The sequence below is a fragment of the Dermochelys coriacea genome, chromosome 1 (genome assembly GCF_009764565.3).
Source record: "Dermochelys coriacea isolate rDerCor1 chromosome 1, rDerCor1.pri.v4, whole genome shotgun sequence".
In the NCBI taxonomy this organism is placed as follows: Eukaryota; Metazoa; Chordata; order Testudines; family Dermochelyidae; genus Dermochelys; species Dermochelys coriacea.
Window position 1 is genome coordinate 179,218,599 of NC_050068.2, and position 15,202 is coordinate 179,233,800.

At 38.1% G+C, this 15,202-nt stretch overlaps 1 protein-coding gene across 8 annotated transcripts in view; it reads right to left on the reverse strand.

Moving 5' to 3' along the window:
* Window positions 1–15,202, reverse strand: part of ROBO1 (roundabout guidance receptor 1) — a 1,032,116-nt gene that overhangs the window by 152,657 nt on the left and 864,257 nt on the right. For all 8 annotated transcript variants that reach the window (XM_038413136.2, XM_038413109.2, XM_043509586.1 and 5 more), the window contains one exon: window positions 8,809–8,966. In XM_038413136.2, coding sequence (XP_038269064.1) covers window positions 8,809–8,966 — 158 coding nt within the window. The remainder of the gene's footprint in view (window positions 1–8,808; window positions 8,967–15,202) is intronic.

Below are 15,202 nucleotides of genomic sequence, written 5' to 3' on the forward strand. Positions count from 1 at the left end.
TCAAAACTGTCAAAGAAAGTTGATCATAAGAATCAGGAGAAAATTTAAAAAGGCAAACGAGCAGGGGGAGAACATTATTATTATTGGCTAAGATTTTCCCTTTAGCTTCTTTGAAAATCCCAACCATTATTTTTAGCTGCATTGAGGTAGCACTTAGAGGCTCAAATCAGGATAGGAGTCTACTTGAGGTAAATACTATAGAAATGTGGAAGAAAAGTCAACTCTGCCCTGAAGAGCTTAAGGTCTAATTTGAGACAAGATGTAACAAGAAAGGGGAGACAGGAAGAGGAAAATGAATATCAGACCACACAAGCATTAAGGTAGTTATTGCCCAAACTGATGGCAAAAAATGAGAGAGAATGACGACTCTGAACTAGAGCTTTAGCATTGTGGACAGAAAGATGATGTCAGATCTTGGAAACATTATGGAAGATGTAGCAGCAGGATTTGAAACATCCTCCTTTACTTTCACTGTTATTTGTTTGATCCCAAACTATTTTCCAGCCTTTAAATTCCTCTGCATTCAGCTGCATATTAATGCCTAGGCCGACAAGGCCTAGGCCAAGGGTGACAAATTTGCAGGGGCGGCAAATTTATAATAGCAGCCAGAGGCTGCTTCCCCTGATGCTGGTTTGTGCCCTCTGCCCCCGGCCCCACCCCAACTCTACCCCTTCCCCGCCCCCATTCTCCACCCCCTCCCTGCCCCTGTTGGTCCCCTTCCCCAAATCCCCACCCCAGCCCAACCTCCTCTCCTGAGCGCGCTGCATCCCCCCCTTCCCTCCCTCATTTGCAAAGCTTTTTCAGGCACAAGCACTGGCAGGGAGCGAGGAGAAGCAGGACCCGGTGGCGTGCTCTGGGGAGGAGGCGGAGCGCAGATGAGCTGGGGGCAGCAATTATTTCTGGGCCTAGGGGCAGCAAAATCATTAATCCGCCACCGTCTACATTGGGTGACAAATTAACAGACATAACCTTGGTAATATTTTCAGCAGAAACAATGTTAAAAATGTAAGAAGAAGTGTAAATCATTAACATTGATCCTCAAGGAAAGCAGACAATAAAATTATCGATCAGCAGAGGAAGGAAGATGAGGAGAGGAGAGAGGGGCCCGCCATTTCAGGAAGTATAGGTGAGGGGGACTTAGGAGGAAGGATGCAAGAAAATATTGAGGCAGGGAAGAGAAGACCGGTACCAGGAGAACAGGAAATAGTTGTATATCTGCAACTGATGCCTGCCCTTTAAAATTAATTAATTAATTAATTAAGATGAAATAAAATACTTGCCTGTGATTTCCTTTGCCCCATTCCTTTGTTTGTTAATGTACTTAGGACTTAAACCCACAAGCACTTCTGCATGTGAATGTTTTCATTATTCAGTGAGTAAGCATTTGCAGGACCAGACCACTGAAATACAAGTTCTTCAGACTGGGGGCTAGTCTCTAAACCACCTACATGTTTCTGGGCACTAACAGATTCATAGACTTCAAGGCCACAAGAAACCACTGTCATCTAGTCTGACCTCCTGCATAACACAGGTAATAGAACTTCCCGAAAATAATTTCTAAAGAAATGAATAAAAAGATAGGAGGGAGGGGGAGAAAGAACTGACAGGGGAGAGAGTGAAGGAAAGGAGACACATACACACAGCATAAATACAATATTGCACCCTAATAGTGTTTTAGAAACTTAGCCTAAGGGAACACTCAGTATCAGAAACCTAGCACTTAACAGATTAAAAGCATTACTCCCAAAACAGACAAGACAAACTCTACTCCATCAATTTGTTTCCACCTCCTTGATGCCCCTTTCCTTACTGCAATTTATCTTCTGAAGGAAAGGCTCCTCTGGATACAGATGGGATTAACTTCTGCCTTTTCTTCCCCCCAATCCCTACATTAGAAACTGATCTATTTTTACTGATATGCATAATATTTTCTTGTTGTTGTTATGACAAAGATCACCTTAGGATCCAGCTACTTCATATATTTTTGTTCTTGTTTAAGCAATGATGCTGTGAATAGTCTCAAAACATTATTCATAGGGCTCTTTTCCAGTAATCTAATTAATTAACAGGAATACTGTGGCAAACAAACAAAATGTTTCTGAGTGGACGGTAGTTTTGATGGAATCATTCATTCCACAGCAGCATATTTTTGCATACTATCAGGATTTCATCACTCAGTTATGGAAAAATAATATTTTTCAAAACACACAGAATGTTTCATCCCTCTGATATGCTATCAAAGGGTCAAATAAAAACAACGATAGAAAATTCAAGCTACAACTTATCTAAAACAAGAGTTTGTCATTCAAAAACGTGTATGTTACAAGGCAGCCACACAAAAGGGGATGGAAACCTGTATGCATTATTCATCCTGTAACTTTGATCTTAAAAGCTGAGACTCTTGAACATAGAAAGATGCATAAGATCTCAAAGTTTTTCTTTCAAAAACTCAAATGAGGATGATTCAGGAAAAATGATAGACAAGAGTTAATATGAAAGGGGACAAACTGGATTCACAGTATTGCACCCAAATTTCAATAAAAGAGCTCTGCTTTTTAAAATCAATTACAAAGGTATTTAAACGTATTACCATCCCCTTTCATGTATATGTAAAGGAATTCTTCATATTACATTTTTTATGTTCAGTGTTCCCTCTTTTTTCCACTATCCACATTCTTATTTCATGTGAACAATTAAGGGGTGTTTCTGAGGCTTGGGCTAGAGGTTGTGGGAAATGAACAGAAGCTGGAAAATCTTGACCTCTAATCCTGGATCTGAAACAGACCTGTTTGGGGGCTTGTGCTACTGAGTAACCTCTCTGCATATGTTTTACCATATGAAAAAAGTGATAATAAAACTCACCCCTACTTCATTGTGCTTTAGTGAGGCTTAATAAATTAAGGAGGAACTGCTACTGAAAGAAAAGACAACCTAATGGGTGAAAGTTAATCTGTAAGGAAACTGGGACCAAAATAGTTTGTAATTCACAGTTTTAGTTATTTTGGTGCAAGTCTGTGTGGACACTCTTAGTTCAGAATAAAAATGCTCTATTTTGATGTAAACTGAATTGTTTTGTTAACTAAAAGAAACATGGGCCAGTGGTGAAGGCACTTCCTGGGACTCAGGAGACTTGGGTTCAATACCCTACTCTTCCAGAGACTTCCTGTGTGACCTTGGGTAGTCATTTAGTCTCCTGGGCATAGTCTGGGGGAGGGCAAGGGCATTGTCCCCCAAATTGCAAGCCTCAGGCAGGCATGGAATTTGCCCCCCCATACACACATGCAGCCCCATTGGCCTCACTGGTGCTGCCTGCCCAAATATAGAAGCGAAACTATGCCTATGCTTAAGTTTCTCTGTTCTTTGGCTCCCCACTGGTAAAACAATATAGAAGTGAAACTATGCCTACGCTTAAGTTTCTCTGTTCTTTGGCTCCCCACTGGTAAAACAAGGATACAGCACTTCCCTACCCAAGGGATAGGGCAGCGGTGAGGATTTTAGTTATAAGATGATTGCGTGTGTTCAAATCCTGGTGCTTACATAGTTTCTCCTAAAATCACAAGGAATGTTTGTGAAGACAAACTTTGGAAAAGGAAATTGTATTTTAAAAGTGTTCAGAAAGTGAAACTACAGCTATTTACCTAGCTGTATTTAAGTTTAGCTCTCAGGCTCTCCAATGGTACAGGAAGGATTTTTGATTTCCAAGAAGTCCCTTATAGGGAAAAACATCACCAGTTTTCCTCTGACACCATGACAAACATTTTTTGATGCAACAAATTAAAGATCAACATTTGCCCCACACATTAGACTTGCAATTCAGAAGACACAAACATGGATTAACCAGATGTATAAGCAGATGCTTTTATACAACTGGGTAAAGAATATACTTGAGGGAAATCATGATTAGCTTTAATACTCAGATAATTGCTTTTGGTCACATTTCTCTATAAAGTAAACAAAATGTTTAGACTGATTTTTCACACACAAACATGGAAAACATGTACAGTGATCATCCTACACAAAGGCTGACCTGAGCCAGAAACTGCAGAGCCCAATACACTTGTGGTCAATGTGGATGTCTGTTTTTATAATTCATCATTGATAGCTCAGTCTACCCTTATCTTTTTCATATTTCTCCATTTACTGTACTTCATGACTTGATAAACTTGTATTTTTATTTCACTGTAATACATATTTACTCACCACACAAATGGGCAAAATTATGCAAAGGTTACTAACATCAATTTTTCTTTTGTTACGTAATGAATGTATCAATGTCCTTAATTCTATCGGGACAAACGAATATTTTCTGTTTATTGTGCTCTACAGGAAGTTGCACCTTAACCTGGATCTAGTTTAACTGTTTTGTTTGGTTTTTCTTCAAAATTAGATTAAAATTAAGCAGTGCAAATACAAACTCAACAGAATCTTAACTACAGGGCTGAAGGATGTCTCAATCTTTTGCCTTAGATTTTGTTTCAGGAGCCAAACTACTGCCTGTGTTCCTTATGCACCTTTCATTGCCCACAAACCTCGTATCAGTTGCGAGTCTGTGAAGTCTCACTCTAACAAGTCCAGGACTAGCACTGTTGTTATTAAAGAGAAAGAATTCTTCAGATTCTGGAGGAATTTAATAAGTGGATTGTTTCATGGGTCAAGACTTCTCTGGAGGTGGTCTATCTGGGTGACATGAACCAACCCACAAACCAAAAAAAGTGTGATTTTTTTGGACTGTTTATATCTTATCACTTATCAGCACATACAATGACTTCAAAAATTCAGATGCTAAGTATTTCCCATTTCTAGTTCTCCTAAAATGGCAAGAGATTTAAACTATTAAATTATGAAAGTCTTGTCAATATCAAAAATTTCACATAAACTTAACTATGGAGCTACTACTATCAGCATTTCCATAAGTTCTCAAGTTCATAAGTTTTATATACACTCACACACACACCCCCCTATTTTACCCTTTGGCTTCCGTATGCCTGCAATTTCACTGTGTTTAAAAGTGGCAGGTAATCCCAATCTTCTAAAGTTTAATGGGCAAAATTTTAATGGGTGAAATGGAAGTTTGGCCATTGACTTCAGTGGATCCAGGACTTCACCCAACATGTGTGGAAGCACAAATATAAGATGCCAGGTAAGAAGCGGCCAATTAAACCTGACAAATGCACGTCCAAATGTTGCTTTCAAACCTATTCCTTCGCCATTATTTTAGTCATCTTAATGGTTTCATCCTTTCTGACACTATTCTTGGATAAAATAATGCTACATAAGGAATTCTGATTTATATGTACCTCACTAAATTAAGTTTTCCAATTTTTTTACTTCTCTCCTTTAGCATGCTGTGCGTTCCTGGTCCCATTCTCCTTTGTCTCCAAAATACCACCAAAAAAAAATATCCATTGTTACTGCAAAGCTGCTAAGACATATGACTGAATGTGTATTTATCTCTCTTGTCAAGACTCCTTTACAGTTGTATAGAAATGGGAATCTGAATTATAATGTAGTTTCAACCTCTTGCTTGTATGAGAAAGATGCCATGTTATTAATAGTGTTATTTAAGACAATGCCTGGTAAATATGATGTAAATTCATTCAGTGGAATTTGCCATCTCAGCAATATTAATTTATACCTCTGAATACAAAATGAGCATTTCAGCACAAGGCAGTATCTGAATCAAGTTAATTCCTAGACTTACATCTAATCCTGTTTCTTGTTTGTTTGTTTTTAGAAAAAGCAAACTGAAAATACAAAATGATTCTGTCAGGTGGAGTGATGGAAGAATGCTTGTTAAATAGGCACAGTATATAATCATCACAAAGCAAAAACAAACTTAGGTGCTATTCATCCACAATAAGCACAGATTTAAGATAATCAAATATACAGATGGTGTTGCCAATTAATGTACGTTTCCTTTGTTCTGGGTGTATCTTTGTTCTCACAGGTGGGTGAACTGCACTTCTAAAGTACAACAAGAAAATGCACCACATTAAACAACACCGAAATTCCTACAACAGAGTGAATGGTAGTATTAAACAATACACGCTTAGAATGCATTTCACAGAGATACCTAATATTGCTTTAATCTTCTGCTTACCTAAATTCAATAGACTTTACACAGCAAGGAAATGCAAACACACATTTTAAGTTAAGGGGATTTCTTTTGAAACAACTAATAAACATGGGGCTAGATTCTCAAAGAAACCTAGGTGTGCTGACACTAGGTGTTGCCACACCTAACTTTCAGGTGCCTAGAAAATCACTGCAATTCACAAAGCCTTAGTTAGGTACCTAGACTCCCTATACAATGACTGGGGAGAGATAAGCGCCTTAGAATGGGATTTACTAAAGCACGGGTTCTCGGAACAATTTTTTTGGTGGTCTCAGAGTGTGGCCACCAACCCTTGCTGGTGGCTGCTCTGAAAATTTTTCCAAAACTGAGCCCCGCTACCCTGGGCTAAAGCCCAGAGCTGGAACCCAAAGCCTGAAGCCCATTGAGTACACACACTGGCCCCATGTGACTGCAGAGGTGCTGCCCAGAGCCCCCCTGGAGGCTGCGTGGTGCAGGCCTCTAATCTCCTCCTGGCGGTACCAGCAAACACCAAGGCATCCAGGAGCAACAGCTGGGTACTGCAAGGAGGGGCCGCTGCTTTGCCCCACCCCCATCTCCATCTCCACTCAGGTGACTGTCGTGGCTGAAGAAAAAAATACCCTGGTGGCCGCATGCAGCCACAGTGGCCACATTCCAGAAACACTGCACTAAACCCAGCATGCTAGGTGGCTTCTCACCTAAGCTAATCAATGGGAGGTGTCAAGGGCTCCTCCACCACCAACCCCTTGCCATTTTGTGTAAGCTCATCTACAGGGGTTCATCTACAGTAGACAAAGCCTGAACACACTTACCAGATTGGGCCCCACAGATGAATCAGGCACAGGAATACCCATCTTCCCCCAGCTGGTTATCACTCTGAGATTTAGGTGTCAGGAACCTGGCCTGGTGCAGCAGTGTACAGGCTCAGAAGCAGAAACATAAGGATCTTTAAATGCAAATGTTTTAGGCACCTACAGGATGTTTTGGCTGCAACTGACGGGGGGTGGGTTGTGCATCCCAGTGTGGCCTGAGTATGGGATTCAGGCACAAAGTGGCAGTTAGACATACAAGTCCTTTTGTGAATCTAGCCCAGGTTTCTATAAAGTATTTTTAATTTTATAGTTATGTGGTTGAAAAACATCCATCATCATACACAGCTGTTTCATGGTTTGTAAATCTATGGTACTAAACACAGAAGAAAAACAAACAAACAATTTAGAACTCAAAAAGGAGCAGTCATTTTGAACCTTAGTTGCTGGGGTTTTGTGTGTTTATTTCCTACAGTAGTCATTCATTTCAGCAAGTGATTAAGGTATAAACAGCATATCTCCTTTTTTTTACATCAGCTTAACAGTAGTAATTCACACAATGCAGAGAGGATCTTATAAGAAGTACATTTTCAGATGTTGCTATTTCCAACCATATAGAGTGATGTCTTCGCAGCATATAAATGGTTTTTGAACTCTTTATGCATTAGCATTAGTAAAAGCCAGTTAGGCTCAATTGTTTATGGGTTTGCATGTCAAAATTAAAAGAATGATAGCTTTTTGATTTGCTTTTACCATACTCGAGAATAACCCATGCATTGCACGCTTCAGCCTACACAGGCATATGAAAACACTTCTAATGAGAAGAGAGCTTACCTCCAGAAAGCAGAATAAGCTATTATCTTGCTAAAGAAATATGATTTTGTCCCAAAAGCCTTATTATACTTTCTAATCCATTCCATAACTCTGCTGTGGGAAGTGTAGCAGAGACATTTCAAAGGAATTTTAAAAATGGTTCACCTACACTACTAATGGTTCACCTTTACCACTGAAGTATTACTTAGCTTGAAAGAAACACTATGGAGCCTAGATACCAATAGTAATCAAAAGAGAGAAAGATTATGTGACTGTGGAAAATGTGATCAATTTTATTTTCACAAGCTACAGATTGCAACATAACTCTCAAGTGGAACTGGTCAGACATTTCCGTTAGAAGGATTTTTTTTGACAAAAATATCTTTTTCTGAAAACTGAAATTTTCCACAGGAAAATTTGAGTTTTGTTGAAAATTTTCAATTTTCCACTGGGCAAATCAAAATGGCAGCTCCCTGGTTGTCCACTTACAGAGACTGAAACTGATAAAAGTATCTAGGAGAGCTACCACGGTGAGGTCACTTAGGCACCAGCCTCTCAGCTCTGGCAGCCTGAGTAGTACAGAAACCAGAGACTCAGCCTCCCAGCCTTCTCACAAGTCTTGCACCCAGAGAAACAGAGAGATGGGGAACTTAACCTCTCTGGCATTCAGACTAGAAGAGTCATGCCAGTCTCACTTTGCACGTTCCCTTCTCATGAAAAATATTGTGTTTTTGACATTTAATCCCAGTTCAGAATGAAAATTGTTTGCAAAAATGCAACATTTTTCTTAGGAAGGGATTTTCATTCTCTGGCCAGCTCTCCTCTCAAGCAAGGGGATGAAATGTGTTGCACATGATCATTCCAACAAATAGACATGCAAAGCCTACAGTTAGATAGTGTATGTCTGAAGTTAGACAGGATACATTTCCAGCTTTGTGCAAATGAGATGCATCCTCTGCAACATTTAGGGAAGGCAACAGAGGGGCAGGAATGCAAAGGAGCTGAAGTTCTGGGTAGAAAGTGTTGTTTGCTGAGGAATTATGTGAATGGAAAGGGGATAAGTATTCTCAAATGTCAGGTTTTTACACTTACTGTAATTCGTTCATCTTTGTCATCCAGTGGGGACCCATCTTTTTTCCATGAAATAGTGGGTTCTGGATGACCTCTTGGGGGTTGGCATTCCATCACAGCAGGTTCACCCACGGCTACCATTACATCTGAAGGGTTCTGTCTGAAGTCATCTCGTAATACTGAAAGAGTAAAGACAAAAAAAGTGATTACTGACACATCAGTGCACACTAGACAGCAAAGGCCTTTGGCTTCTAATGGCCACTTTAACAAGTCATTGTTTTTGTTAGGGCTGTAAATAATTAAATCATACAATGATTTAGGCTACCAAGGAGCTCTCCAGTGAATAATACTCTTCTTGAACTATGCTAGATAGGTATTAGGTCTAATCTAAACTTAAATATCTCCAATGATGTTTTTTTCTACACTGTCAGCTCTCCCCATTACCTAAGCCTTATCCACACTGGTGAATATCCATATTTGGTGAAGTCATTTTTAAAACTCATTCCAACGAACACAGTTTCAGCATACTTTCCAAAGTCAATGTTATGCAAAAGCACGTTAAAACCAAAGAACTCTGTGGCAGTGACAGTGGATTTGTTCCACTCTGTTTGAAGTAATCTAGTGTCAACAGAGGACAGGACCTCAAGGCTATGTTTACAATGCCCCGCAGTTCAGAACATAGGTGTGTGAATAGTAGTGTGCACCAAAGTTCTGTGCTGTAACTCCTGTGTATGGATGCTGCAGGCGCAAACTAAAAGATTCCTAGTTTGCATTAATGTAGAGTCCTCTTTAGTTTGTGATCAGAGTGTCCACACAGGGGAGTTACAACGCAGCACTTTAACATGCACTCCTATTCACACTCCCATAGTCTGAACTGTGGGCAGTGTAGACAAGCCCAAAGAAGGATCTGCAGAAATCCGTGCACCAAAACCCATGAATCCCAAATATGTTGCCATTGGTTACTACCTAGGACTTAGGCTCTGTGACACCTTGAGTGACTTTACAGAGAGTATAGGATTAATTAATGCTACTTCATGCAGCATTTACTAATCATGTTTTATACTCTGGTGTTAGTGTGTGTATGGAGGAGAGAATTGAAGGGGAAGGCATTCTGGTTAAATTGCTTTCTTGAGCACTCTCAGGCTTCACAGAACTTTTAATGAGTGGACCATGATGCCTATATCCGGTACAGTGAGGGTAAATGGGAAGACAGATCACATATCTGCTTTCCTCCCCTGCATAGTATGCTCAGGGATGGAGAAGCAAAGAATGCCTAGTGTTTTTAGTTGGCTTTTCAGATTTGATTGACAATTTGTTTAAAGGAGAAAACAATAAAATCTATTGACTGAATCTGTTCTGTTGTCACAGTCTTATCTAGTCTAGAAAGTGGATTTCCAAAAAGATATTACTACTGTTTTTGTCCACTCTAAACCAAGAAAGCATACTTGGCCTAAATCGATAGAACCCTTTCCCATAAGGTTCAGCTAAAACAGATATTTTCTCTTTGTGGACTTAGAAACAGTGTCACAATTTTTTTACATAAAAATTCACCCAGGTTATAGCTATCTGTTTTCAGGGGAAGGACAGGTCATTTTTATTTGTCCAAAATGGCAATTCAAGGACTGATATTCTAGAGTAGCTTGTTATCTCCTCTCCAACTCCCAACAACTTTTATGATAGTAAACCTTCAGTAAGTTCAGTTGCTTTTACTGCCACCTCTTCTGTTCTTTGCCCCTCATAACACACCAATTATTTTTATTTGAATTTCCACCAGTCAGAACTAGGTTATGGAAGCACCAAAATGTCTATTAGCACGGTGTAAAAGCTGAATGTGTACGATGGGTTGAATGTGGCAAGCAGGAGTTCGGAAGCTGTTTAGCATTCTCTCTTAAAATCCTACATAACCCACAAGATGTGCAGTGTAATGGACTAGGGCTGGATACTGTTACTGCTGAAATCAATGAGAATTTTTGCCACTATTTTAATGGGAGGTGAATCTGAACCTCTGTCACTTTTCATTTTAGAACCTGCTTCTTTTTTCACCTCTCCAAAGAAAGGCCATAAAGGCAATAGAAACAAAAAGTTACACAATTTTTTAATTAAAACTAACTTATAGCCCTTATTAACAACAAGGTATGAAAATGCAGAAGAGTTAATTTGCTACACCAATGTTCTATTACATAAGAACGGCCATACTGTGTCAGATCAAAAGGTCCATCTAGCTCAGTATCTTGTCTTCCGACAGTGGCCAATGCCAGGTGCCCCAGATGGAATGAACAGAACAAGTAACCATTAAATGATCCATCCCCTGTAGCCCATTCCCGAGCTTCTGGCAAACAGAGCCTAGGAGCACCATCCCTGCCTATCCTGGGTAATAGCTATTGATGGACCTATCCCCCATGAACTTATCTAGTTCTTTTTTGAACCCTGTTATAGTCTTGGCCTTGACAACATCCTCTGGCAAAGAGTTCCACAGGTTGACTGTGCATTGTGTGAAGAAATACTTCCTTTTATTTGTTTTAAACTTGCTGCCTATTAAATAAATTTGGTGACCCCTAGTTCTTGTGTTATGAGAAGGAGTAAATAACATTTCTTTATTTACTTTCTCCACCCAGTCATCATTGTATAGACCTCTATCATACATCCCCCTTAGTCATCTCTTTTCCAAGATGAAAAATCCCAATCTTATTAATCTCTCCTCATACCCCTAATATAATTTTGTTGCCCTTTTCTGAACCTTTTCCAATTCCAATATATCTTTTCTGAGCAGACATAATATAAGATCTGTACTGAGCATCTCAGTATGGAGGCTCCTCTTAGTTCCCAAGACTATATCACTAGTATAAAGTGAAGAGATAGTTAAACGTATGTGCTGTAAAATAAAAAAAAATCAAGTGAAATGATCTTAACAAACCTTAAGTGCTTCTCGAGTCTGGAGGAGCTCATAAATCTAAAATGAAAACCTATTAGATAGCACCTTGGATGGCTTTTAGCACCTTTGAAGCAACAAAGAAGTCCAATACTTGCCTAATAAAAGCAAATTACTTGAGTAATTTTCTACATTTGTTAGGCTTAGATCAGCTTTACAAGTGCAGTACCTTCTGTGTAAACTGAAACCCTTTCACAAATTAACCAACACATAATAAAATATCTTAGGAGGACATCAAAGGTCCAGGCCATAGAAACATCAAAATATTTTTTTCCATTTGCTATGAATTATTTTGGCTCTAACATTACATAATGAAAAGCTAACAAAAGTAATCCATTAAAGATTACTTCACAGATAGCGGTCATGTAATTATTTTTGCAGCTGTAAAGTAGATACATACTCCAGTTTTGCCTCAGGTCCTGGCAATCTTGCACAAAGTTATAAATTTAAAGACTTCATCTCTTACTGAAAAAGCAATTTTTCTTCACTATCCTTTATAGTCAAGGCTCACTGTAAATTGAGAATACATTTCCTTTTGAAGATATATTAGCAGTATACTTTATAATCCAGTACAGTATGTGCTTTCAGTTATCAAAGGGTCAAATTTCACCATGTGCATCTCATTTTCCAAGAATAAAATCATTTGGGAAAAAATGACTAAACTAAAACAGAGAGATAATTTTAATACATTAACATGTAAAATCTTTATGAAGAAAAACACATGCCAGAATTTAAGAAACATTATTGGTGATTTTCATTCATATTGTACTTCAACATTTTTGTTAAATACAACAAACAATGGCTATAATCCTGTGCTCCTGGCACAGCAAGATAACTCCCTTTGACTTCACTGGACAGCATGAGGTTCTCTGAAGTTACTTGTTGAATTTAATCAGTGACAAGAACTGCTTTGACAAGTATAGTCTCAAGACAAATCCAAAAATCTTGTATTTTGTAGTCAACAAATCAATTACATCTCCTGTATAGAATCTATCCTATGGCATAACCAATAGAAACATAATTAGGAAGCACTTGAGGGTAAATTTTTATTGAAAGCCAACACAGTAAGTAGAGGCATAATATATTTGTGTAGGTCCCAAAGACATCACCCATTATTTTCCTCTCAAGCTTTACTCTGATTACTAGAGCTGGACCAAAAAATCATTCCAAATGGTTTTTTTTGGTGTAAAAGGTAGATTTGGCAACACTTTTGCAAATTCATGTCAGCTTCACCAAATTGTGTAAAAATTTAAAAAAAAAATCAAAATGTTTCATTTTGACATTTTCCAAACAAAATGTTTCCATTTTTCAGTTTCAAATGACTTAATTTCGAAATGTACTTAAATTTTATTTTTAATAAAATCAAAACACTCACATTTGAAATGTAATGTAGTATTCTGGGTTACATGAAACCTGGAAAACATTTCATTTGAAACATTTTTTTTTTAATTTTTAGTTCATCACAAATTTTGAAAAACCTGAAATTAATTTTTTTTTATTTTTTGAAACTGCCAGCCAACCCCCTCCCCCCCCAAAAAGTTACTCACAGAGCTCTACTGGTTACACTAAGCAGGGGGTTGTGATATTAATAGTGAAAAGGGTATGTAGGGTGCTCATGCAATGAAATGAGTCTGAGATTGTTTTCTAGACTGTAGATAGCCTCCTCCAAACACATTAAACAATAGTCCAGTGGATCCCAATTATAGTCCAAACTTCAAAACAACATTTGTCATCCTAGTGCTGGCCATTTGATTCAGACCTGAAGTGGCTAACACTCTACTCTCAAAGAGCTAGAGGAAGCATCCTTTACTGGCAGGTTTAACTAATGTCCCATGGCATAGTAATGCTTCATCATCAAGTGGTCCATGCTGGGAAGCACCTCCCTTCATTTAAAGCCTAATGTTGACTTGAATTTGACTCTTTTGGAGCTACTCATTACAACATTTGCAAACACATATTAAAGATGTGGGTGAATATATACGTGTTGCGATATATACGTGTTGCGATCATTTAAGAAAGACTGTGACAAAGCCACATCAACAAATACCTGTGTAGGTATTGCTTGTAGCAATTCACTGTTACCTAGTTGAAGAAAAAAATAAAAAGAAACTAAGATCCATTAGTTCAAAGAACAAATTGATAAGAACTTGCAGCATCACAGAAAACCACTAACTATAAACAATGGACATCATCTGTGATTTGGCAGGTGGACAATCTTCCCAACCTCATGCTTCTGCTGCAAACATAGGATGCAGCCTTCTTAGGCCACTGGCCAATAAGTGGGCCCTTACATTGGAACTACTAATCAACAGGCCCTGTGTAAGGCAAAGGGCTATGATTGGTTCAGGATGCCCGGATCAACCAATATGTTCTACCTCCCCTCCCCTGCCACCAAGGGGCAGACAGTGGTCGGAATAGATTACAAAGGAGATGGGAGGTGTGAACCCTCAGAAATGCTACTTGGTATGCAAGTCCTCTATTCATAGCAAAAATATCTCTTAACAATAACAACAAAAGAAAGGATCCTAATGACTTCATCTCTTTCAAGCTGGACACTATAAAAAAGGTTCCTTCTACTGTGGCAAAATCCACAATTTGATTTTAAATTATGAAAATATAAATCATAATCCATATTCCTGATTAATATGATTTTGCTTTCCTTGTAAAGTCATCATGCATGTTCCTACAAAAATTGAAGTCTGCTTTGGATTATTTAAGAATCATATGGCAATTTAACATGGAGAATTTCTCTTCACTAGAATAATTGGTCACTCCCTTACCAATGCTTTTGAAAAGAAACAGATCTCAGCTAACAAGCCGGTTTCCTCAGCTCAAACAAAAATGTGCTAACAGAAGCTTCACTATGTCCAAACAATACAATTTAAAAAATCCATTACACTGCTTTGCGTCAACATGGCTTTTTTATAAAGCTTGTCGAAGTATGAATTTGATGTTTAAAGTCTTCATTGTTTTATTTTTTATTCTTGTAACATTAAAAACAATGCTTCATTTTGCATTTTCTTCTGATAAAACTAAGGTATATATGTGTATTACCAAAAGTAGTTTCTTTTTGCCTCTTATGTGGAATGATAAAATACTACATGAAACAAAACATCAGAAACAAGCATAATTTAATGGGAAAAAATATAGCAAGATTAAGAAAATCTATTTATTCTTAGATGGTAAACATGTACAATGCTCAAAACTTTTAAACAGATGACTTCATTAAGAATGATTATTAATAATCAGGATTGAGAAATCCAGTATCAATTATTTATCCTGAGTATTTTGAATCTGTTTTCAACTTTTGCACCAGTATCTTGCAATTTTCTCAAATGTATCCGTATCTAAAATCATTCAGGAACAATTTCTATAAACAGTTATTGGTTTGTAGGTTGTTTATGAGCAGTCCATTGTAAGTAGTCAATATGTGATCTATCTTTCTTTGTTTAAGGATTTGTCTTCACAGCTAAAAAAGCTGTTTTT